Raw genomic sequence first — 26,357 nt, forward strand, 5'->3', positions numbered from 1 at the left:
ATAACGAGCGACGTGCGTGTCGGTGAGAAGCTCGTCAGCGCGGAACGAGTGGCCGGAAGTAGCCCGGTGTCGTATGGCGAAAGGTCGTCGCTCGTGACGAATCGAAACGATCGAACGTAAAGGCCAGAGATGGATTAAAAGAGGCTCTCCTGTCGCGGGACAATTAGGGCTGCTATAAATCCGTAACGAGGAGCCTCCTCTACTAATGAATCGTCATAATAAAGCGTGCTTGATTATTATTCGCCTGTTGAATTTATTATCGCGACACAAAAGGGCACGGAACGAATCGATTCTGACGTTGGCCGTTGGTTAAAGGAGTGTCTAATTTAAGCCAGCGGAAAGTCGTTAAGAGCTCCGCGCGTTGCATTTTAAACGCACGCGATTTAGTCGATTCCCCTCTATGGATGAACCTTTGAAGAGGCGATTCGCGGTCGAGTAATTGGAAATAATTCGATGCTTGAATTTTTTCGAGCAGAGAGGTGCGCGTGTTGGAAGTCGTTTAATTCCCCGATTCAACGCGCACAACCTTGAATTACTTTAACGAGCAATGGTACAACCGTTTTGAGAGCTTTAGGAAGGTTTGGCTGCCCGCCCCTTTATACTTCTGTCTCGCTCCTGCTTTTCAGACGGGTTACGACGACTAAGCTTCCTGAGGAATCCGGCCGGAAACCACTGTTCCGACGCGAACCACTTGTTTTCCATGGCCGGAACGATCTACCCTCCCCTCTTGTTAACGTTCTTCTGACGAGCTTCTTAATGGTATCGCTGCTAGGGAACTTGGGAAAACACTTCCGGTAAATGGGGCGACATTGTTTTCACCATTTCCAATTGTCGGGCTTTTAAATGGTAATAGCTAAGAAGTTTTCCTTTATTTTACTTCTCGTCAAGGCTGATGGGTACTTTCCTATTAATTCGAGAAGTTCTTCTTGGAGGTTTCACAATCTTCTGCTTCAATTCATATATTTCCCCCTTTTAGGTTGTTTTCGAACACCTTCATTTTCTTTTTCATTTTGGGCTCAATTTTCTCTTCTGCCAACTGTTTCTCTTGTCACCTCGACATATTCTTCCTTTTCATTTTTTCTCACTCCTGTTCTCTCCAATGCTTCTCCATTTTTCCATGATCTCTGAATGTTGTTTGACAGTTGACATTTTTGGGAATCCAGAAAACTGTGTCCAGAACTCGACCAGGATGAATTTTTTCGATATCGTGGCTTTTCTTTCTGTTTCTCTTTTTTTCGGTGAAGAGATTTTTGGAAAATTTTCTTTCGGATCAGAAAACCATCTTCAGAGGACCTCTCGCGATGGACATTCGATAAATTTAGAGGAAAAACCGTACGAAATGGGCAAAACTACCGTAGGGGAATCTATTATCCCCCTAGGGATCGAACCCAAGACCACAGATACAAGAAAAGCTGACTTTACCTACTGACTCGTTAGCTCCTTTGACTTACACGTACCTTTTACAACTATTTCTAGGTCACCGTCTCATCATTTTCATAGACACCATTTTACGCGTTGCATATTTTATACACAGCACTTTGCAATTTCGAATTATTCATAATTTTCATCTTGGAAGGGCTGAAACACTTTGCGTACAAATAATAAATATTACTAATTCCTATAGACGACTTTCTAACTTGTGTTCCCGATCCTCTCAGAATCGCCGGAGAATTTTCGTGAATATTTAAATCTCGATTTCTGTCTACATTGTCTCGCACTGACGCGGCTTTCACCGGCCTTGAGCGAGCCAGAATTTATGGCTACGTCGCGGAAATTCAAGGGCGTGAAATATCATATTTATGGGGAAAGCGAGGGTGGAAAGTACGTTCATATTTAACGGCAACGAGCGGGAGATTGGATAGGCTCTGTCCTCTTCTCGAACACATCACGAACAGTCATTTATCATGCCTCTAAAGTGGCAAAAAGTTGCTGTGAATATCGCTTTATCAAACATACATATACCCCCCTGGGAATAAATTAAATAACGGGCCAAGATCAGCTTTCGAAGGCGGGAACATGTTATTAGAGGCTGCAAGTGTTCGTGGGAAGTTGACGTCACTAATTTCACGGTGATATTAAGGAAAGTTTAGTCGTGGCGGCCGCGTGACCCGGTTTCTTGTCGTTGATCGCCGCCCTCCCCCGGTTAATCTGATTCTCAATCGGGCCTATAATTACACGTGACAGGCAATTTTCATGTGTCGAGCCGCTCTTAAGTACCGTAAGCCGTGGTTTAAATTCAACCAAAGCGGTTAGCTTATCGACTTAACTCCCCGCGGCCCTCAGGTTGCCTGCTCTCCAGGCGCCACGGAATGTGTCGCCTTGCGAATTTGCATTCACGGCCCGCTCGCGGCCACAAATCGACCAATAAGAAACTTTTTCCTCAAACAAGTACCACGCTATACACTCCAGAGAGAGAGAGAGAGAGAGAGAGAATCGGGGAAACTGCTTGGAAGGTTCCGTATGAATTTCCAGCGAGGTTAGGCGATGCTAGATTTACTTCGAGTCGCGGATTAGGACTAGGTTGTGTTTGCGATAGGTTAGATTAAATTCGATTGTTCTACGTTTAACTTGGGTCTAGTTTCGGTCATGTTAACTTCAACAGATGTTTTATCTGGCATTCAAAGACAACTTTTTATGGACTTTGGAGCTGTGATAGATACTTTTTAGATCGGATCAACCGAAAGAAAAATTCTTCAGCAAAAAGCTTCGGTATTCAAACGAACAAGTCTAGTTTAGGTTTAGATTACAATTGAGCTAGATTATCTTGAAAAAATATTTATGCACGTACATACACTACCGGCCAAAAGTTTGGTATAACCTCCCACTTTTCATCAATATTAAATCTGCTGCTAATTTTTTATAGATTTGAAGTTTATCTCAATTCTACATTTATCAATTTATCTCATATCAATTGATTCGAACTGTTACACCCTCAAGTATTTTCCTTCTTAGTCCTTAGTTTTATCTGTTTTAGTATTATACTCATACCGGACTCTTCACCTTCCAACTCTCCTGCATAGTCACAAAGTCCATCTTCCCAGAACCCTTAAATAGCCCTATTTTCTCTGTTTTATCATGCGCAAATAAAGTTCTGTTTCTACGCAACGACGATCCTTAAGTGTTTTAATTCAGCGATACCCCAATATCTGCTCCTAGTTTCGAGGAATTGGAGCAAACCGGGCATCACAGAACGATAAAAAATTCTCAAAGTCGCTGACTCTTTTCTGCAAATTTTTATGTAAATTGCAATGCTCGGTGCTTCCAAACTTTTGGCTGGTAGTGTCCAGACATCACTTAGCTTAAATAGATCGAACTGAGAAGAAATGTTTCTACGTGAAAAAACGACCAATTTACAAATTTCTAGGTTAAGTTTGTTCATTTATAGGTTAGGTCGTTCCTGTTAAAAAAAAATTGATCGCAGGCGAATAAGCTTTAGGACTCGTTGGGGACAAGTTTTAATACACTGTCATATTGCAATCAATTCAGTAGCAATCAGGCGGACAGAGAAATTGCTCGTTGTAACGGAGGGTGAATCAGAGTTCCCAACTGTGAATTTTGTTTTTCACTCGCGACAACCGAACGCGCGTCGCGTTGTTAATTTCGCGAACAATCGGTCGAAATTTGCGCCACGCTCTGCTGCCTCCTGCGCGCGCACACGTTTCACTCTGTTCACGATTCGTCTGTGATTGGACATAATTTACGATAGCTGACTCTAATTATAGAAACACGATCCATACAGGTTCGCTTGATGAGCGTTATTCCGCGATAATTGAGCGTCGAATCTCTCGGTTAAATGAGCCGGTAAAAGTACGACACCCGTTCAGTTAAATTTACGCTTCGCGCCACGATTAAAGTGGATGGCCTGTAAAAGTGAATATTCCACCTGACGAACGAAGATGTGTCGTTCGAGCGACGTACCGTGTAGTCGAAATGTTTCGAATCAGATTTCTCGGTGATTCAAAATTTTCGACTCGCACTGGTATACAGGGTGTCCCAGGTTTTAACGGCCAAACGCTGTCGGTATATTCTATGGGACGAAATAAAAAAAAAATGTTATACGAACATAAGTCTTTTAGAGCTTCGTTAAAAAGTTACGGCGGTAATACGAAATGAAGGAAACAATGGCAGACTCACGATTACTGCGATGTAATACAGAAATAGATCATCGATATTTGCGCGATATTTACAAGATCGCGTACTGAATTGATACAAAAAGTCAACGATGCATTTACTGAAACGAAAAGAAATAATAACGAAATTCGCAGAGCAATAAATTCTGCTTTCTGAAGTCTTCTGATGTTGATGGAGGACATTTTTCAGATGGAGTTGCTTCTTGCATAATCAGAGAAAACGTAAATACTGCTGATTTATTGCTGTATTATATCGCAGTAACCGTGAGTCTGCTATTGTTCTCTTAATTTCGTATTACCGCCATAACTTTTTGACAACGCTTCAAAAAACCTATGTTTGTGCAACATTCTTTTCTAATTTCAACCCATGGAATATACCGACAAGGTTTTTCCGTTAACACCCGGGACACCCTGTACAGTGTATGCAAAGAGAGCTCAGAATTTCAAGAAAATTCAAATCAGCATCTTTTCTTACAGTTTAGAAAACTTTTCTATTTTCCTTCTACCCCGAAACACGTTTACTACGACAGTGCCTACTAACCTAATCTATATCAGCATAATTTATACAACCTATACACTTCATATTGCTACGTTATTTCTCTCCACGAAAATTGTTCGTTTGATATTTCTGAAGAATCTGGAGGTGGAATTGTTCGAGAAGATGTTCGACGGTACAGCCTCTGGCAGGAGATAGAAGTTTCGCGGGCGGAAGACGCGTAGTATAGGTTGGCATGACTTCAAAGGGAAACCTAATCGAAGGTTGATCTGCATAAATCCATTGTAGAAGCATCAGGCGGTACATACACCGGAGACGAGATATGTTCCCTGCTCGTTTTTCCACCGAGAATCGCGAGTTTCTCTCGTTCGATTCAGTCTTCACTTCCGGTTGGCAGCGACGCATGCGTCATCGGAGATGGAAAGAGAGGCGGGATTCTTCCGCGAATATCAACGAAAGATCGGAATTGGCTATTAAAAGTTCGCGATAACTTTTCGAAGCGGATGGGCGAGGGAGCAACGTGTATCGGGAATCAGTTTCTCTTCGCACACCGGGTGTTCAAAAAGTCACCTTAAGTCAATTTTCATTTTTCTTCGAAATTCTTCGTCCCGTGCATAACGAAATATTTGCGAATCTTCTAACACGAGCAATTTCGACTTTAGTGGTATTTTCAGATGGCGAAATATACTACCGCTCGTGGAAGTATGGACACTTGAGAATTAAAAGAAAAAATAAGTGCAGAAATTGCTTAACACGTTCCGTGCCGGACCGATTTTCGGTGACTTTTCGTTTACGCCGCGTGGGTCGCATGCGCCCACGGTTTTGCTTTTCACCCTATACGTCTTCCAATATTTATAAGATTGCAAAGATCATCGTTATCGGGAGAAAGGTAACGTTTAAGATACGCTGTAGAGCAGAGCTGCTTAACTTCTTGCTCACGAGCAAATTTCCCCTCCCGAGGTTCCCCCAGTATGCGACTGAGATGATCGCGCTCGAGTTGCGGCGCGAGCAGTTTTCACACAACTCCAGCGATAGTTTTTTTGGTACCAAATGACTGGTACGACACGCAGAATGTGTAACATAAACAAAAGGCAGTCGCAACTAGAGCGAGATCATCACAGTCGAATAGTGGGGGAACCTCGGGAGGGGATATTTGCTCGTGAGCAAGAAGTTAACCCCTTAACGTATGACAACGTGTCAGACTCGTGGTAGAGATTCTGGCGAAGATGTGAGAAAAACAGTTATACTAGTAAGAAAAATTAATAGTAATCCTAATTTTCGTTTAAATTTGTAGGACTGAGGATAGCTAAATGTAATTAATCTGTGACAGATTAGTTTTCGTTACCTGATACAGTATTGAAGCAGAAAATGGCTGACGCTTAGATGAGTAGTCAGAAAAGAAATCATAGGTTAAGGGGTTAAGCAGCTCTGCTATAGAGCAAAGGAAAAATTGTTGTTTTAACAAATTATCGCCGTAGTTGCATAGTTTAAGTCAGCCGAAGGAAAGGGCCGAAATATAAAACGGCCTGAACGGAAAGTCCAGAGTGGGGTGTTACGTCCGTAACCTCCAAGCCTAGCGAACCTCCCTTGTCTTCGGGGAAACCATAGAAATCCTACAACGCTCGCACACTCTGTATTCACCAAAATTCCTTAGGGGCAGTTACAGCGAAAAGCCACTCAAGGGTAGTGCAATAAGTCAGACAAGAACCGGGCGCGTCACTCGAGACTATGCGAGGCACCGAGGGCCCGACGCTCGAGGATGCCCGTGGGTCGGAGTGCCACGCGTCTGGTTCATGTCATTGACATCCTTCGATGCCCCAAAAAGGGGCAATTGTTTAAACTTGGGTAGGTTCGCTGTACTGTCCGGAAAATTCCCAAACTATCTATCCTTGTCTCAATCTTTCCTCCTCTAACCCATTTCCACCACCCCGAGGACAGGAGAGGGAAGCAGCTCCTCTCAGTAATGGTAACCCCGCTGGGGCTTCTCCCGGGGCCCGCGAGTCCCCGGACGCCCTTAGACGTCCCCCTGCGGGAGAGCGAGAGAGGCAGTCGTTAAGTGGCCACCGAGTCGTTTGTATCTATCATTTTGTTTTTTTTTTTCTATTTTCTTTATTAACCGTTTGAGTCCCAAGCAGCGCGATCGCGCTGTTTAGATTTTGTGTCGAAAAGACCCAGTACATTTGAACGCTATGGACAACTGACGGTGCACTCACAGTCTGTCGAAATAGCGCGCTCAACTTTTCTGACGCACGTACATCGCATCGTGCTGACCGGCATTTGTCAGACATTGACAGACCGACAAAATAAGAAAAACGCTGTCGCGCTGCTTAGCTCTTTTCGCAGTCAATTAAGACAAGCGCTATTGCGCTGTTCGGCATTTTTCGATAGTGTATTTTCAATGACCCCTGGGGCTCAAACGGTTAAATCTTACAACGTTGACCCGTTGTTGCTCCCTTCTCCCTGTTCACGTCCTACATGTATTGTTGTGTTTCCTCGAGAATTAGTGTCTCTGTAACGATACATTTTTCGGCTGATATTAGAGTTAGAACTTTTTCCGAATGCACGTAAAGTGGAGCGAGGACTTTTTCAACACCGAGTGGATACAGATGCGTTGCGTGGTGGGATCGCGAACCGTGGCGAACATTAGAATCGAAGTTGATCGCTGCCGGTGATAATTCTGTTATCGGCGGCCGCGAGGTGTGCTGCTGAAATTAACGGCCTTGTAATTAAACTTAACTCCATGACTGTGCCCACAACTATGACGTAGTGCTACGTTTTTGCGAATAGCGATCCTATTTCATCCTTGGACCATCCTGCAAGTCTAACAAAAATTCCACACCCGTGTATAATTTTACAATTTTTTTAAATACTTTATTGTTTTTTCATAACTGTTTAAATGTACCTCCTTTAAACTACTCGTTTGAACTAAAACAATACACGCTTGATTGTTTTTTTTTTTACAATAGTAGAATAAACGACAATAGGTGTCTGTAAAAATAAAAATCATTCCATTAGATGCTTAAGAAGGAATAAATTTGTTTTGCAAATATAACACTGCCAGAGAATTTTTCATATATGGTTGACCTAAATTAACGTTTAATCCGAGTAAAAGTTCATCTAACTTTTTAATAAATGTATCAAAAATTTTCAAACAATCAAGTACTACCTGTAACTAAAAACAAACATGAAACCACCTATTTAAACCATCCCAATGTAGCACGTCAGCATATTATCGTACCTATACTTGCCAAATTTGAAGGGGTATTCTGGTTTTGAACTTTCAAAAAATCAATTTTTTCGTTTTTACATTTTCTTAATGTACAAGTATTCTAGAACACGTGTGCGAAAGGATTTGTTCGAATTCGTAAAATTAATTTAGTTGTAAGCGTTCCAAGGATGCAGTCGTATGTAACGAAATGGATAGGTGAATTTTTAAACGCGTTTTTCTCGAAAGCTCATTTTTCGAAACGGTTCACACGATATCTCGAGTTCTAGTTTATCAATTGACATGAAGTTTTTAGAGAATCTTCAACACACATCCTGCTATCGCGTGAACCAAAATTTTTTACATCCGTCGTTTCTTTCTCATTCTTTTAACACGCTGAAGACGGCAAAATGTGAAAAACATTGATAAATAATCGACATTTTTATTTTATTTCGGTTCAGACCGTAGCCAGATTTATACCGATTAAGATTCTCCCTCATTTTTTTATTTCAAATAAAAATTATCATTTTAAATACTTTTTGTAAAGTACACTCTATAAACCAAACTATAGCTCGTGTAATTTTCATAGTTTTTACTTCAACGAAATACATTATACATTTTAAATACCCGTAAATGTATGTGCAAAATCCTATTGCAAAAACTTTAACGGTTCTTTAGGAAAAAAATCCTAAAGTTTGCATAAAAGATGGCATTCAAAACCAGAATATATACCTCCTTAAGACAAACGTACTGTTATGCCGCAGTCGAACAGAGACTTCAAGAACCTCAATACTCGTTTCACAAAATAACTGTTTTATTACAACGAGACAGGTACACTACCGGCCAAAAGTTTGGAATCACCTCTGGAATCTGCTACTAATTTTTCATAGACTTGATATTGATATTGTGGAGATACATAAATAGCAATTTATCTCATATCGATTGATTCTGTTACGAATCGCGATATGTTTGTTGCGAAACCGACAATTGTCCCTCTTTTTGTGTCAGACCGTTTAAGGAATCTACTGGGGATAGGGGACTCAGGTAGTGCTCGGAAGATAGACTATTAACGCACAACAGTTTTGCTGTTAAAACTATATATTTGTGAATGAACGTGAACAGAGCGCGAAATGCTTACCGATCGGAAAATTGTGTGTCGTGTCGTGTGGTGTTCGCTATTTTATATGGTGGTGTGAAAACTGTCGTAGGTGGTGGAAGTGTGTGGTGATTGGTTTTTTTCGGTGTGTGTTTGGGGTGTGTCTGGTGGTGGTGTGAAAGTGGGGAATTTGTTCTTACATTTGTTATATTGTTCGCCTGAAATTGGCGATGTCGAAGGTCTGTTTTATTGTCTTAGGGCATGTGGTGTCCACGTGTGAGAGTCGTCGAATTTTTGGTGTGATAAAGTAATTTGCCCATGCCGGCTAAGACCTCGTTTTTTAGAAGGTGCTGTCTATTGAAAATACCGATGTTATTGTTCGGCTCGTCGGTACGTCTGAACAACCCAAGCGGTGTCTGTTACGCACGTGACAATTCGAATGATACAAAATTCTTAAAGCTGCTGACTTTTTTCTGGGAATTTTTCTGTAACTTCCGATGCACAGTGATTCCAAACTTTTGGCCGGTAGTGTATATGCACGTTTCAATGGTGACTCGCGGAGGTTGATGTTTTGCACCTTATTGCACTAAAGTCTGTACTTCCGGGAAAACTGATGCGCGGCGTGAAAATGTCTCCCTATTTATTATGCGAGGGGTGGTGGATATTCCTGAAGGAGGGAGGTTTTTGCCATGGTTCGAGGATGAGTAAAGGATCGGAGGAAGGTATGATTTGGTGAGAAACAAGATAGGAAAAGGAGTGTTTATCCTAACAGTACTACGAAATTATTTTTCAAATAAAAATGACGAAGAGACGATGGAAATTGCTCGAAAGATACTCCGTTAAATTATCCTTCAGCAATCTAACGTCACATTTTCCCGTTACGAGGTGCGACATCGATTCCAGAGAAGACAGACCGAGTGTCCAACGATTCGCGTGTACCGAATTCCTAACTGGGATTATTTTTCGTCACGTAGAGCGTTGCTTCGACGTTGTTTCGAGGCGGAAACGGGGGTGTCCGTGGAACAAAAGGAAGTTCGCCTTACAGAAGCAGCCAGAGAGAACGGGGGGTTGGTTTGTCCAGGCATGGGAAACTGGCCGGGGGACTCTTCCGCGATATTTCCCGGAAACAAAGGTGGCTCGAATTGAATCGACGACAATGCACCCTCCCAACCCCCTTCGCTCTGCCTAGGGGAAACTTCTGCTTAAATAATCTCCTTCTCTCCTTCATGGTCGGGAAAATCCAGCAAAGTCGAACCAGAAAAAGAAAAGCCCCCGTTTCCCTTTGGACTATACCTACAAAATTTTCTTTCACTCAGATCTCCGTATACATTTTTCTTTTACGAAACGAGTTCCATCGCGTTATCGTCGTGTACTAGGTTCTTTTCTTTTTCATGAAATTTTCCATTTCGAAATATTCGAAGCATTTAATTTTTACTCCCAATAGGTATATTTGCCACCGTTTTCGTCCACGTTCGAGAAACACATTTCCACGGTACTTTAATTACGTAGCAAAACAACTTTTACACGGGATATTTAGAATAGTTGATTTCAATTCAATTTACGGTAGAATTTTTTCATTTCGCAAAGTGTTCCATCGACAATGTACCTGCGCCACGTGCGAACGCCGCTGTTCCACCCGCGTTTACCTGTAATTTACAGCGGCCGTAAAACGACAAGCGAGGAGAATCAATATCGTCTGCCGTGATTATCTCGTCCAATTGAAATGCTCGTTTCTGTTCAGCCCTTCCGCTTAGTTAGCCTCTGGGTAGTCTTAACGATCGCTTATAGGGTGTCTCAAGGAGAAAACTATTATCACTACCGCGAAGTGTCCCGAGGAAAGTGTGAGAAATACGTTTCGAGGTTCTTCGGAAAGTTCGATGAAAGCGTCTGGAAGGGGTTAAGGGTTAAAGGGGGTAGATTAAAGGGGTGGTCACTTATCGAGGCCGGCGCGTAACCACGAGCCCTGATTTAGTGGCTCGATGGCCAGGCGGCATTAATATCAGTCAGGAAACACGGCCAGAACATCCCACGTACCACATGGTTTTCTACGCGCGATAGCGACCAACCCCATAAACCCCCGACCGCAGTTGAATAATTTTTTCAATCGCCGACAACAGTGAAATTCGTATTTCCAGAGAGGTAACGGTAACGAGATAAATTTCCCAGCCACTGAGAACAGCGAATTAATGTTTTCGAAGTTCTTCGAGCTCTGAAAATTGTAGAGTATACATATACAGGGTGTCCCAGCCAAAGGAGGCCAGTTAAATATCTCTTCTGTTTTTAATTTTATGAAAAGTGTTTGTAGCACGATTTCCAAAGGGAGGAGAAAGTTTTTTGTTTGCTCATATATTCTTTTTCTAGCTTTTTCAAGATCGTCGTTATCTAGAAAACGCGTATTTTTTTCTATTGCATCTTGCAGCAAACGAGAAAATGCATTTGAATATGGCTTAATCGACAAAAAGTAAGAAACAAAAGAAAAGAACGACAAATTTTGGATGTCATTTAAATCGTGCTACAAACATTTCTCGTGGCATTAAAAATAATTTAAGTGGCCTCCTTCAACTGGGACACCCTGTATATTAAATCACTGACAATGGCCGAATAAATTTCTCTAAATCGTTAACAGCTGGAGAACTATTTCGACAGTGGAATAATTGGAATAATTACTCTCGTTTGAAATCACCGATAATTACGAAAAAATGTTTGCACCCTAAGAACGGTAAGACGAAACTATGTTAAAACGTATATTCGAAATCGCGGATAATTAAATTGAATCATTAACACCGGTCAGAATAGGTCGGCAGAGGCAGAGAAATCGAAAAGTCGAAAGCCACTGCCACAGCCCCTCTGCCCCCGATGACAGAAGGGTGGTGGACTCACTAATTGAGGAAGCGTTTAATTGCGCCTCGTTTCGTAAATACAAATTTCCTCTGTGCAGGCTTTCGGGATGATTTATTCACCACCGGAAGTGGCAACCTTTCCAAACACTCGACGACGAAAGGAGGTTAACAACAACGGTCCTCCATATTTACAAAATTAAAGAACCATTTCAATTTTCCCTTCGCTTCGAAACTCAAACGCGGGGGAAAAAATAGCGAAGTACTTTTCACATTCCATTTCCTCCGTCCGGTAAGCATTTTAACACGTCCTTTTCGAGGCGACGCGACGTTTGATGAAATCGACGGCGTGGCACCGTAATGGCGGCCGCCCTGACCAGGATAAGGCCGCGGAACACATTTATAATTAACCCTAAAACCGGAGTTATCGCGGATCTGGGTCGGTAATTATGAACACGCGTTCGCGAATGCCGGTGCTCCTGAAGCAGAGATCGATCGCCACCTCCCCCACCTCCGACCTCTCTGAATTTTTCAAGCTGCCCCACGGCCCCCGTGTCGCCCACGACGCGAATAAATAATTAATTTTGACGTCATCCAATATTATAGCCAAGGACGAAATTCCCTCGAAGATCGATGTTTTTCGAAAGGATAATACGCAAGATGGCGTCCAGAAGTGTAATTTCATTAAAGCGGAAGTTTATTTTCAGCGTAGATTCCGATTCCGACGAACCTTTCGCGTTACGCCGTAACCAGAGACGAAATTCTTTTTGTTTTTGGCAGGGACAGCATACAATATGGCGTCGAAAAGTGGATTCTGCAGAAACGAAGAGTTATTACTCGTATAGGTTTAGGTTATGTCGCGATTGGAGTTTGCGTCGATGGGTATAGGTAATTGGCTAGGTTTAATGATGCCGATAGGTGTTTTTATGGGTCACCCGATATATGGATGCAAGTCCTGTAGATTATCGAAACTTCCGCATAACAGGATGGCCTAAATTAGTGATAATTAAATGCAGAACATAAGCTGCGCCACGCACGGTTTCGGCTTCGTTCGAAATTTATTGCCCGACCAGAGAGCTGGAAATTATTAACTATTAATTTCGCGGCTGGAGCAGGTTAGGTCGAACCTGGCCTGGACCAACGTATCGCTGGACAAATTACTTTCCTTCACACAACGATATTTCAGTCTGGTTTCATTTTCACTAACAAAATCCCTTTTCGAATTGAACGACTGCCGTGAAGTTTAGTTAGGTTAGGTTTCACCGATTAAATCTACGTTAAATTTATCGTTCTTTTAAATTCTGCTATCGCGGGTTAAATCGTACAATTAAAAGGCAATTCTCTAAGTTAAATCTTATCTTGTGACTATTAAGATCATTAAATCGGTGAACTGTATCGTAATTAGAAAGGAAATAGTCTTCTACGGTTACCTATAGTTGAAGTAACCTTCCGACGATTAAATCTATCCCAACCTTCCTTCTATTACTTTCAAAACGAGCATATATTATAAATGAAATTACAATTAGAACAAAACTGTTCAACTACAGGCCACCGCTTAACCAGCTTAACCTCTGAAGCAAATTCTAATCTAAAATTCCCTTTACTTAACCACACCCGTTACATCGTCCCTAAACCCTCTCCAAACCACAAATCTCTCATCGCCAATCTTAAATTCCACACTTAAATCTTCGTTAGAACTAGCCCGAGTCCCTTTTCTCTTTCGTGAAAGAACCATTGATAAACAGAGTTGCTGAAGGATCGCGGAAAGATTTCAAACTTTCTAGGTTGGGCTAATGAGGAGAAGAAGCGTGAAGTCGATGGCGGGTGCTTCGCCGGTCGGACGCAGCCGGGAGAGGGGTAGGGAGAGGGGGGCGTAGGTTCACGGAAAGTTCAGCATGGATCGTCCCAGAGAGAACCGAAGTCACGGCTACCAACCGGTTGGAACATGGTCTTGCGCTTCGATCGCGCGCAGAGCACGCCGGGAACGCTGTAGGCCACCGCAACACGTTCTATTACCCCGTGGCTAGGTGCTTCTTTTTAATTATGCAGCTATCCCACAACGAAGGCTGTGTGCCCTACCCTTCCGCTTTCGTGCCTCCTTTGTGCCGAGATAACGCGCATGAAAGGCCGCTCGCGCTGGCGCGCGCGAGCTTATGTCTCGTATAAGTCTGCCACGAGAAACGCTTCGTTTCCCAAGACAAAATGAAAATAGCTGCTCGCCTTGTTCGCTCCTCTTTTTTTCTTTCTGTACGACGTTTGTCGGAAATGCAGATTCGTTTGGAGTTTCTTCGAGATCTTTTCGAAGGACACCCGGTACGTTGGTGGATCTCTACGTTTGGCTTAACTGGACGAGAGGTAATATTGCGAGAAGTGTAATAAAAGTTGCAATATGTCGGGGGAACTTTAGACATTCCAGGGCAGATGGAATTTCTGAAAAGAGCACACGGTATGTTGATAAATCCGACGTTTGAATTTAATCGAGAGGATACTCGGAATATCGCGAGAGGAATAAGATTTGAACGCGTGGCAAGGTGATTTTGAAAATTCCGGGTTAAATAGAATTTCCGAAAAGGGTCACACGGTACATACCGGAAATTCACCAGATTATCAGAAATATTCGGCAAGAAATACAACCGGACGTTCTTGAAGCAATTTTCAGACTCTCGCGTAAAGTGGACTTTCCAAAAGAGGACACCCAGTACGTGGTGAATTCATTTGCAGAAATACCAGAACTATTCTGCGATAGATAAAACTTCGATACGTTAGGGCAATTTGGCAAATTGTTAAATCGAATCGAATCGGCGAAAATGGCGCACCCGGTACATGTCGAAACTTCGAATTTGAATTAAGTCGGAAAAACTATGGAAAGCGTGGTATTTCGCGAGAGGGGAGTGGTAAGAAGAGGGTCGAGGAGTACGGGACACGCTTGCTCGACGAGTTCGAGCATCCCCCGACAATTTTCAGCCCTCTGTCTCGAAATATTTTCACCGCATCGACTCGCGAAAGTGTCTGACAAAAGTCACTCCCGGGGGAATGCAAATCGTGTACGAGTCGAATGCACCAGGACAGGGGCTTCCTTCCACAAGGGGTGAAACGGTGAGGCGAGGAGGGAGAAACTGGTGGTCTATGTAAATGCGGCCACCTTGCCGGAAATCAATTTTCGCCGCTCCCTTCATTATCTTCGTCCCGGCCTCGCTGCCATCTACACGGTGCCACCTGTGGAAAAGCCTGCTTAGATTCTTGAAAAAAAAAAAAAAAAGAAAAGAGAAACAGTAGGTACAGGTGACAAAGACTGGTACGTGTACGCCGGAGGACTTCAGCAGCTTGAATTTTAACGGGAACCATGCGCCAGGAGAGCAATTTCGAACACGGAAAGCCTCATTTCGTGCAATATTTTAGTAGCACGCGGAACAATTTTCGACTAACCTGACCTAACAGTCTGATCTGAATCTAAGACAACCTAATCTCGATCTAATATGCCCGGCAATGACTTTAGTTCAGTTATAATCGAGTTTGATAATTGTGGAAGTAGTTGCAGCGTGTTTTTGTGAATGCTGGTAGCTTGGAACTTAACCTAATTTCGATGTAATCCACCTGAACTCTGTTTGACATATTGAAATTGCTCCTGGTCTAACCTTCTTAATAACGAATTTTTACCACAAGATCCTTAACCCTTTGAGGACGATAATCTCATATATGCGTTCGCAGAACACTATGAACGAAACCAATAACTCACATATTTTTAAGCAACAAAAATAGTCGTCTTTGCCATAAACTCATGTACATACTTACTTAAATTTCAAAGAAGGAGAATTTTGAAATGATTTAACTTAAAAAGAAAATTAGAATAGTGACCTAGTTATATGTTCACAAAACGTCAGTTATCTCGATCTCCGTCCACAAAGGGTTACCTCTTCAGGAATGATTTTTTTTAAAGTTATCAAAAATTGATCTAATTTTTCACGTAGTTACATTTATATCCATGTTGAATCGATAGCAATTAACCCCCCGGAGTACTGAACCGCGTAGTCCTGTGCCGGAATCACTTCTGACTCACACCGATATGTTACGAATTCATCCTATCCAACGAAGCTGTAGGACACTACACTCTATGAACACTCTACTGTTTATATCTCCAATTGTTCATATCCCCGAGTCCGGCATTAGGTTAGTTTTTTTGTATAATCATATCAACGACGCTATATTAACAAAGATTCAATTATCGCAGGATTCAATTATCTATGATTCCATCAACGATTATTCGTAACGTTCAATTATCGAACATTCAATTAACATTCAATTTCTTTTTTTTTTGCGAATTCGGTATTAGGTTAGTTTTTTTTTTATAACAATATCCCCGACTCTCATATCGCTGTCTCTCTAGATAGAGTAATTTTCCATCTCCCGAGGGGCAGGAGAGTATTATTTTCCTCCTATTCAACTAATATGCAGGACAGTACACTCTATGAACATTCTATTGCTTATATCTACCAACTAATATCTCGTATCCAAATAATCTGCAGGACAGTACTCTCTAAAAAAAAAAAAAAAAAAAAAAGAATTGTTCATCTCCTATCCAACACTACACTCTGTTGCTTATATCTAATATTGTTTATCCAACTAATATGCAGGACCGTCCTGCAGAACACGTCCGTCCTCGTCGGCGGCCAGAATATTTACGATCTCTTCGCTCTCCTCCCCGCGCTTGTTTCTTACGGATACTACTGAATCGGTTTTAGGTAACATTCGAATTTTTATTGCATGCATACGAAAGAATGAAAATCGCGAATTATAAAAAAAGGATATTTATTCTACAATATAAGCAAGAGAACAATATAAACAGCAAAATATCAAGAGAAAGACTGAATTGTCTTTTGTTATTTTTTTTTCTGGGTCTATAGGAAACAGGCGATCGTCTTCTGATTGGGAATCTCACATACACGCAGCCCCGTCATTAAATGCGTTATCGCTCGCGAGGCGACGCGTCCGACTGCGAAACCTGTGACTCCGGCACGGTATACGGAGGGTTAAACTGCTTTCCTTAGGAGATTTTGGGAGATTGCGTTTCTCATATGTTCTCTATGGCAGATATTGGAATTTTCGGAAAATTTAAAGGTACACATACGGTGACTCTTACTAATATTCGGACACTCTTTAGAACAGTATAACTTTTTAAAAATTGGACTTAACGACTTGAGTTAGAAGGATTAGTATACCAGATGACGTGTCTAAAATTTTTTGAAAATATTGCAATTTCTGGGAATCACGAAGAAAACTGTAAAGGTCACTGTTTGCAACTTCTTTACCCGAGTTTGTAACGAAAATTTAAAACACACGTTTTGTAGATTTATCTCAATTATACACATGCTGAAAATTTCATCGAAATCGGTAAATGGAGAAACAAGCGACAGGCATCGAAAGATGTAGGAATCTTCAGATTTATCACAATTATAGGCCGAACGTTGTGAAACAGTGCGATTTTCACAATCTTTAACGATTTGTAGCTCATAGTAACATTAACCCTCTATGGGCCCGTGTAACTTTCAAGTCACATACTAATATATCGATATTTTATTAAATAATTGAACTTTCTTCCACAAAATGGCATAAACGTCTTGTTGTACAATGTCTCCTTATTAACCAGTAACTTTCTTGATAACCGTTGTTACTTCAAAGTTACAATATGTATTCGTTATGATAAAATTGTCGAAACTGCTGAATTCACTGTTATTCTGTATTAATAGGTCGATATTTGCTAATTTTACGTTACATAAATTCTTTTACAGTCAAGAAAAATATTCGGCCCATAGAGGGTTAACCGATTTCGTCAAAATTTTCAACATGCGTATAATTGGCATAAATCTACAAAACGTATTCTTTAAATTTTCATTACGGGCTCAGATAAAAAAGTTGTCGAATGTGACCTTTACAACTTTCTTCGCAATTTCCACAAATTGCAATTTTTTCTAGTCATCTAGTATACTAATCCTTCTAACTTCTCAAACAAACTCAAGTCGTTAAGTCCAATATTTAAAAAGTTATACTGTTCTAAAGGGTGTCCGAATGTTAGTAAGAGTCACCGTACGTGTCGGTGTCCCTGAAGAGGTTAAGATTAACTTCGTACCAACTTGAACACGTTACAACAGCTGTAAACAAATTGGACTGTATTTTGAAGCAACGGCAGTAGTGTAAAACCTGATCAAACGCACCGTTCGCATTGGTCCAAGTTTCGTCAAGATCCGACAACGTAAAGTATTTTCTCAACGTGTTTTCACGCACATCGGTAACATCGAACTGCATTACCACCCTTTCCGGCAGTATCGTTCCTCGTTATCACGGAATTTCACGTTCCAAAAACTGTGCGCACATTCGACGTTCAGTTTTCACCGCGAGTCCCGCGGAGAAGTCCCGGGCGGAAGTATCGCGGAGTAACGAGAGGGCGGATGAAAAGGAGCGCGGCTTTATTTTCTTTCCGCGAGCGAGCGGAAAGGCAGTGACGTTTTTCGGAATATTTCGCGCCGGGACAACGTACTTCGACGTTCCTCGGGAAACATCGCGAATATGGGTCGCGAGACAAAAATCCTGCCATCCCTCCTTTTTTTTCTTCTTCCCTTTTTAATTAACACGTCCTTCGCTTTCTCCCCAACAACCACCCTTCCTCCTTCGCCTTTCTCTGCAAGTCTAAAAAAAGAAGGGTGGAAAAAGTCAAGGATTCGATTTTGCGTCACTGTCGTCGATACAATAGTATTCACTCCGTTGGAATTTGAAGAAATTAACGACTGGAATATTCATGATTGGTTCCGCTATTATTTACCCCCCCCTCCGCCGTCACAGGACGGCGTTTCGAGGACTGCCCCGAAGAATCCCGTTCGTCGCATGCATATTTACGCGCGCGCGCGCACGCTGCATCCGATTTTCCCTCTCTGCGACTCTGGAAACGACGTTCTCGTATTTGTGGAACGAGCGTAGACAAATATTTGCATATGTATGATCGGATGTCCGGGGACCCAGGGTGGGATGTCGCAGAAGGGTGACTGCAGAGGAAAGAATCTCGATACAAATGGCGATACAGAATTCATGAAAAAAGAAAGGAATATTGATTCAAGGGAAAAGTGGAGAGAGAGCGAGGAGTAAAAACTACAAAAGCTCCTTTGGTGCAGGGAAGATTTTCTGTAAAGTGGGTCAGGAAAATTCATCAGCGAGGAAGGGGTAGTGAAAAGAGCTTTAAAGTCTGTCCTCAAACGCCATCTTGGACCTTTGTCAAGGATTTTATTTTCTGCTCTCGGGAAAAGTTAAAGTACCTTCTCTTTAGAGAAAAAAAAAGAAAAGGAAATCAAAGTCTGACACGATCCTCCGATCCTCTCCCATTCGAGGCAACCCTTTCCAATTTCAATTTTCCAGCCCGCTGCACCACCCTCGACTCCCCACAGCCACCTCCTGCCACCACCAGCCTTGCACACGTCTCTGCTTAATTAAATGGATGCTCGCTGGAGGTTTTACACTGTCTCTGATCCTTGACAAAGTCACTTTGACGCTGGGTATCGGCGACAGGAAAGTAATTAGCGGCCGCCCCATAGATCGACGATGGGCTGGGGTGTTTTTCGAGGAGGAGAGGGTGAAGGAAAGGATGGGTGACATTAACCGTGTACACAAGGATATTGATTACCAAGTCGAACGGCCTCGTTTTTGGACGTGGTCCACCACCCCTTGTTGCGGTCGCGAGACCACTGTTTGCTTTCCAGGGTAGGGAAACTTCCGGTCAACCCACGAGACATTCGACCCTCGACCCTGAACATCCCCTGTACTCGTGTTCGATCGATCTCAATGAAATTTCCCTTTTTTTCGTCGGTTTCTTCCACCCGAATGGCAGTAGAAGTGGACAAGATTTCTCGTCTGGTTGCCACACGGGGGGGTTCTTCGAGCGTCGATAGATTCAATTGTTTTTCGGTGATCGTGGAAGGTCAAAGGAGTAATACAGGGAAGAGAATTCTCCGATGAACGCGAGTAGAAGAGTGAATAAAAAAGAAATTAGAGGAGTATCGATGACATTTTATCGAAGCTTGTTATGGTGTCCTCAGCCCCTGAAAAAGGTCGAAAAGCTAGGCTCTCCATCTGTCATCGACCCACGCGTAATTTCTTGACAGAGATTAGGGCTGCGTGACCACTCGATATTACACGCCTGACGTTTCCATACCACAAGGGTGAGAAACTTCATTCAGAAATGCTGGACTATTTCATCGAATAATTTTCTTTTTTTTTTGGCAATCCTGAAACGTTGTTTTAACGACGTTTTTTTGTTTTTCTTTTGGAAATGCACGCAACCCCCGAAGGAAGGGGCGATTATTCAAGCACGCGTACATAATTGAAATATCGAACAAGCCGCAATGGATGAGCGATATTTACGATGCCCGATGGACTGGGCAACGAGCGGTTATTAGCGTTTCTAAATTTCCCTAGGGGGTGGTTCCACCCGTGACAAAGCACGCCGCGTAAAATCTGTGCAAACGTTTTGCACGCCGGATCGTGATAAAAATTGAAACTCTCGAAGAGTCTTTTCGTACTAAAAAAAAAAGCGTGTTGAATTATTGGTGAAACCGTGTCGAGAAGTATCCTGACGAAAATCTAGTCGTGTAGTAGGGCGATGTTTCCCTCGATGGGGATAAGAGACTCCCCAAAGTGCCTTTCTAAATTCCAAAAACTGTTCAATTTTTCCGACATAGAGAGAGAGAAAGAGAGAGGAAGAGGGAGAGAGAAAGGTTACCGGTAGCGTGAAATTTCGTCGAAAACGTCGTTTTCATGAGACGGAAAATGGAGAGGTGGTGAGGGGGCACTTTGAAACACCATTTGATCGTGGGTAACTGCGCGTGTACCAGTGCTACACCGCCCCATAGTGCTGCACAGAAGTTTTCCTGACGTTCACAGGCCGCCATTCTCCCCGTGATATTAACGCGGAGAAAAGGGGCGCGGGAGGGGTTGACTTTCATCCGAACTTCTACGCGAGATTGCCTCGTATTTACTCGAGGAACCTTGTCAATCTTCTTCGCCCTCTTACAGTACCATATCCCCTAAATTCGACAGGTTAGCAAAGATTTAGGCGAAAATATTTAGCCAACCGTTCTTCCCTAATCGTGAACTACACGTAACAATTAAATTCGCTGTATCGTGTTTTATCGAGCTGAAAATTACAGAGGAGAACTATTTAGAGGACCATTTTTCGTCCAACAGATGTATATTGTATATCATGTCTCCTTAATAAAATTTCAAAGATGCAGAATTCAGGCGCCTGTAGACAGACAACCAGTCAAGTACAGCTTTTTGTTACGAGCAAGCTCAGCGAGATAGGACGCGTGTTTATATGGCAAAAAGTGTTATTCCCAGCGTAGTAAAATGATAAAAGAATGTGAAAATTTTACGGCGTAATCACGCGACCGGAATATTTAAACCCAGCGTCTGACTCCTGGCTTCCATTACCACTGGGCTCCCGGAACGCTGTACAAAGTGCGGGTCTGTCTGACTTGCGCGGTCCATTACTACTGCAGCCCGCGTCTTATACTACTCATCCGCCGTTGGATGTGTCTCGGGGCGACGTGAGCGGAATATCGACTGTCAGGGCTCACTTCTAAGGCCGATGTGACAAACCGTGCCACTTAAGGCGGCCGTACAACGAGAGTTTCAGGAGCGACGTGCGAGTCTCGACGGCTTCCGGCGGCCGTCGGCTAAATTTCACGCGCCTCCATCATCGTCCGCCGTTTAGAAATATTTCTGAAGGTCCTTGGTGTAGCTTCAGAAATATTTTTCTCGTCGATGTGCATAGAGAATTTAACGAGAACTCACCTGGAACGTGATGGCGTCCCTCTCGATCTGAGACATGTTCTTGAAAATATTGTTGATAATGTTGACGAATCTGTCCCGCTTCACGAATGTCGGTTTGTCCTTCTCGAACACGTCGTTGAAATCGTACAGGATGAAGTAGGTACCTGAAACATAAAAGAAAATCCATCGAGGTTCGATCGAAATTTCGTTGTCGCTAAACTTTTTCCAAGTAAAAATTTTTATTTCGAATTAAGTAATTGATAAAAGAAAAGAAAAATTAAGCAGACATGATTGCGTGTGTGCAAAGGGTGAAGCGAAATTGGCAGCGAGTTATGGGACCGATAAATCATCTCTGTCATGTAGAAAAAGGGAGATTTCTCCCCGGTCATGTCAATTCGCGTTTCAAAGTCCCTCTTTTCAAGGAAACCGACTACTCCCTTATGCAAAAACCATGCCAGAGGTGAGGTTGCCTTTCATATCGTCGCGAGACCTTCAAAGGTTGCCACCCCTGAGTATACAAACGGGCGACATAAAAGATTTCCTGTCGAACCGATACCAATGGCCTGTCAGGGTATTTGCTTTGTAAATGTATCCCCGAAAATCCATGTTCCACCGGCTTACAGATGACGTGTACGTCCCTGAGATGAAATATGGATGCCTTTCGCTCGATAAATTGCGATAGTTCTTGCCTGGAAGCCTGATTACAGGGGTTCGTTTGACGAACCATTGACTCGTACTACTTACACGTTACATTTCTCCAGCTTTCCAATCGAATGAAATTATTTCCCGAAACTTTTCCGCTCGCGTTATGCTTTAAAATATTCCCATTGGAACACGTTCAAGACGAATTTCTTTACACCTCTCAGTAGTCCAAGTCAACGGATTCTCCATCGACAGGCAAATGTCGGCCGCCAAACGATAATAGACGGAATTTATCAGGCTTTCGGAGTCCGCAGACGAGCAGGGAACGGTTGATAACACGGAACCACCATCTCGGGGGTGTACTTCCAGATTTGCAGGTTGGAGGGGGTGGCTCGATGCAAAAGAACTCAATTACCAGCGGTTCCCCGAGGAGGTTCGAGATTCCTCGAGGCTTGAAAGGGTCTTTCCAGCCACAGAAGAGGATCCGAGGCTTGTCAAGGGGTGAATTGAAGAAGACAGAAGCCAAGAAGGCAGCGGGGACAGGGGGAGAGATGGTAGATATTGCGAAGAGAAAGTGAAGAAGACCGAGAATGTGGGTGGGACAAAGTGGAGGGGTTCGGAGTGAGTGCAGAGACAGTGGAAAGTGAGAAAGTAGCTTGAGGAAGGGACGTGGGGATTGAGAAGTTGCCGTGTGGGAAGGGGGGCTGGGAAAAAAGCTGGGGTCGCTACGACTAGCTGAGTCTCTATCGATTCGACGTTAGCAACTTGTTGGCTGCCCCTGGCCCCGATGAATTTCACGGGTAGACTCTAGACGACCGGAAGTCGCCCCTCTATTTTTCCACGTGCCGTGAAGAGGTTAAGAGGTTAAGTTAAGAGAGGGTCTCGTGGGCAAACACGACTTCTTTATTCCTACATCACCCTCCAAGGTAACGAAATGGGGCTACGGGGGTTGTTTCACTCCTCGAGTTAAAGAGAACGCAAAATGGCGCTTCTTGATACCGGGATAGATGGGCGCTTTTTCATGGATGCATCGATTTTTCAGTGTTTAAGGGTGCCGGTGATGCGGGGAAGACCACGAAACGGCCAGAGACTCGGGTCTGCGGCTCGCTGGCGGTCGAAGCACGCGTTAACGAGACACTCCCGGTCGGGGATGTTGCTGGCTAACCTCGAAACACGAGTCTACGCAAGCACGGAGGCAAAAATTTTCAAAAATTCATCGTTACAGATGGATCTAATTTGAAAATTTGAACTTTCAGCACGAGTGAAAAGATTGAAAACAGTTGGAAGCAACGAATAGCACTATAGTAACCTATCTTAAAATTCTAATTTTCTGTAGCGGAAAAGAGAGAGAAAGAGAAGTTAAGAAGTAAAGCAACTCGAGTCTCCAGGCGGGAAGGAAAATTAGGAATAATAAATAGAACAAAGAAGCGAGTGGAAGAAAGCGTTCTCCGCATCGTCGAGATTCCATTTTGTCAGAGATCCGCGATGCCGTGAATTTTCCATACCGCGACGGTAGGAAATGCATAAACGAAGAGGTTGTACGTCACGACACGCCCGCGTAAATCTTCCCGTCGTTAATATCAGCTCCGTAGCGAGAAGAAATAACGCCGGCGTAAGTAGCCAGGCGAAGGGAAGATGGTACGGGGCTACCTCTAGGTAAGAAAGCTCGGAATAAACCATTCACGTGACGCGCGACGTATGCATATTGCATCGTTGAGAGCTAGATACGCTCATGCAGCCGGACGTGACATGATAATCACCATGGATACTCGGAATCTCCGTTTTTCACCGGTATTTCACAGTTTAGCAGAGGAAAATTTGCAAAAATTCGCAGAGTTGCCTGAACAGAGACACACGCAAAAAAAAAAAAAATTCGCAAACCGTTGAATTAAGGGCACGAATGCAGGTTTGAAAAGTGACGGGGTCTTCGTGGTGGTAAATGGGTAAATTAGGAGGCAGCCGGAAGGGTTGGAGCGTCTTAACCGGTTGATAAAAAATTGCTGTTCCGAGTTTCTTAGCAGGAGGAGCACCTTAAGGTACCTAGCCTACGGGGGTGGTTTTAATTTATTCCTTCCGGTGATTCTTCCGTGGCAGGGGCGTCCGTAAATTGAGTTCCATTATGTTGCGGTACTCTTTTGTCGAGAAAATCGTATTTTTTTTTTTTTTCACCGGGATACCGGTTAAGTTCTTTATCTCGATTCCGTTTGCGGCTGTCATCCTCGGTCAGACTCCTCTCAAGATTCTCCGAGGAAATTATTATCCAGTTGTCGAGGAAACCACCATGGAATAATACGCATAGTACTAGCTCTTTAGAAAAGAAAAGAAAGAAAATTCCATCTTCCAGAGAGCAGAATATTTCGAGGGTTGACAGCATCGTGAAAAGGGATCTGCAGAGTGCTGTTCGCGTAAAAGCAAAAAATTCCAGTTTAGGAAAAGGGAATTGTTGGGTTTTTATTCATAGGGAAAAAAGAAAAATTCCATTTTCGAGAGAAGACAGTGTGTGAAATTCTGTTCGGTGAACGGTTCCCGATTGAAACGGGGCCATGGAAAGTGTGGCCAGTTCTAGGCTTTATGAAGGGGCAATCGACAGTGTTTTTCGGCGGTGTAATAAACGACGCGGAAAAATGGCGGTCGCGTGAACGCGCTTTTGCGTCATTGGACGCAAATTCAATCTAGCCATGTTTTCCGGTTCGCGACTGCCCGACGCGCTCTCCTCCAATATCGTCTTGTTTTCCGCGTCGATGGAGGCGGAGATGGCGAAGATTGTGTAACGCTTAGATTGAAAGGCAGGAGTGAGCGAGGCGGGCACAATGTCGGATAGAGAGAGAGGCAGGTCGGAAAATGGAGTGAGCTACTTCGTGGAAATTGATATTGTTGAAAGACTTTTTTTTACCAAACTTTGATTTTACCCCAGCAGCCTGATTGAATCTAAGTATCTGATACCTCGACTATGTGACAGCTTCTTTACTTAAGGGGGTATTCTAGTCTAGACTTTTCAAAACAGTCGATTTCTTTTTTTTACTTTTTCTGAAAGTAGACATTCGCAGAAGTATAACTGCCGAAGGATTTTTCCGAATTCGTAAAATTGACGAAGTTAGATGGTTAAATGTAGCCCGTAGTCATAAGTATACCATTCTCGTGTAACTGGTATGAGAAACTTTAAACGCGTTTTTCTCGAAACCACGTTTTCCTAAATGGCCGACATGATATCTCAAGTTCTAGTTGTCCGATTGACTCCAAATTTTACTTCAGCGGATGTGCCGTTATCGTCTGAACCAGAATTATGCCAAAATATATATTTTTCTGATTTTTAGAGCCTCTGAAAGACGAAAAAAAGTCGACAAAATCGATACACAAAATTCAAAGTGCCGCCATTTTGTAAATTTTCACTGTTTCTTTTTCATTCTGGTTCACGCCATAATCACATTCGTTCTAATCAAGAATCCTTTTGGTTTTTTTTTTTGGTGTCAGCCAGTAGGACACTTTTTATTAAAGGGACCGCACTGAATGATATATAAGTCAGACAGTTTTGATTATTTTCACTTGAAAAAAGTTGTGAACTTTCTTAAAACACGAATAAATAAGTAAGCAAAATGCCGATACTGAGAAACTTATACTTTCCTCACAAAAAAATCCCTAAGGAGGACTACGAAATGACACTCTAGACTAGAATACCCCCTTAATGCTCTAGCTCTCTGGTGGTACCGGAAGGACTTAACGTCTGTCCTGGCTAACTAATAATCCTGACTGTGTAACAGTGTGGTAACTATTCAATTCTCAAATTTCATACTGCCATACATAGTCGATATCTTAGAGCATTACAATACTCAGTACCTTAAATCATTCGACGCTTCTATCTCATGCCTTAATAAACTAATATCCTAAGTATTCGATGCCCTAACATTCCGGTAACCTATCTAACGAATATTTTTATCGCACGTTACCCTAACGGTTTAATGCTTCAAACTATTCAGTGCCCTAAGCTCACAGTACTCTACTATCCGCCTAATGCATTGATCACATGTAGTACCCTAACAACTTAATACCCTAAATACCTAGTACCCCAACTATTTATTAGTCTGATCTCACAGTGCTCTATCTCCCTAAAGCCTCAATTACTCAGCATCCTAACCGTTCA

At 42.8% G+C, this 26,357-nt stretch overlaps 1 protein-coding gene across 1 annotated transcript in view; it reads right to left on the reverse strand.

The window, feature by feature from the left end:
• The window catches only part of LOC108575727 (acetylcholinesterase), a 99,196-nt gene that overhangs the window by 24,686 nt on the left and 48,153 nt on the right, over positions 1–26,357 (reverse strand). Inside the window, exon 2 of the mRNA XM_017938607.1 lies at positions 21,599–21,741. Within this exon, the coding sequence (XP_017794096.1) occupies positions 21,599–21,741 (143 nt within the window). The remainder of the gene's footprint in view (positions 1–21,598; positions 21,742–26,357) is intronic.

The sequence above is a fragment of the Habropoda laboriosa genome, unplaced genomic scaffold (genome assembly GCF_001263275.1).
Source record: "Habropoda laboriosa isolate 0110345459 unplaced genomic scaffold, ASM126327v1 scaffold295, whole genome shotgun sequence".
Lineage (NCBI taxonomy): Eukaryota > Metazoa > Arthropoda > Insecta > Hymenoptera > Apidae > Habropoda > Habropoda laboriosa.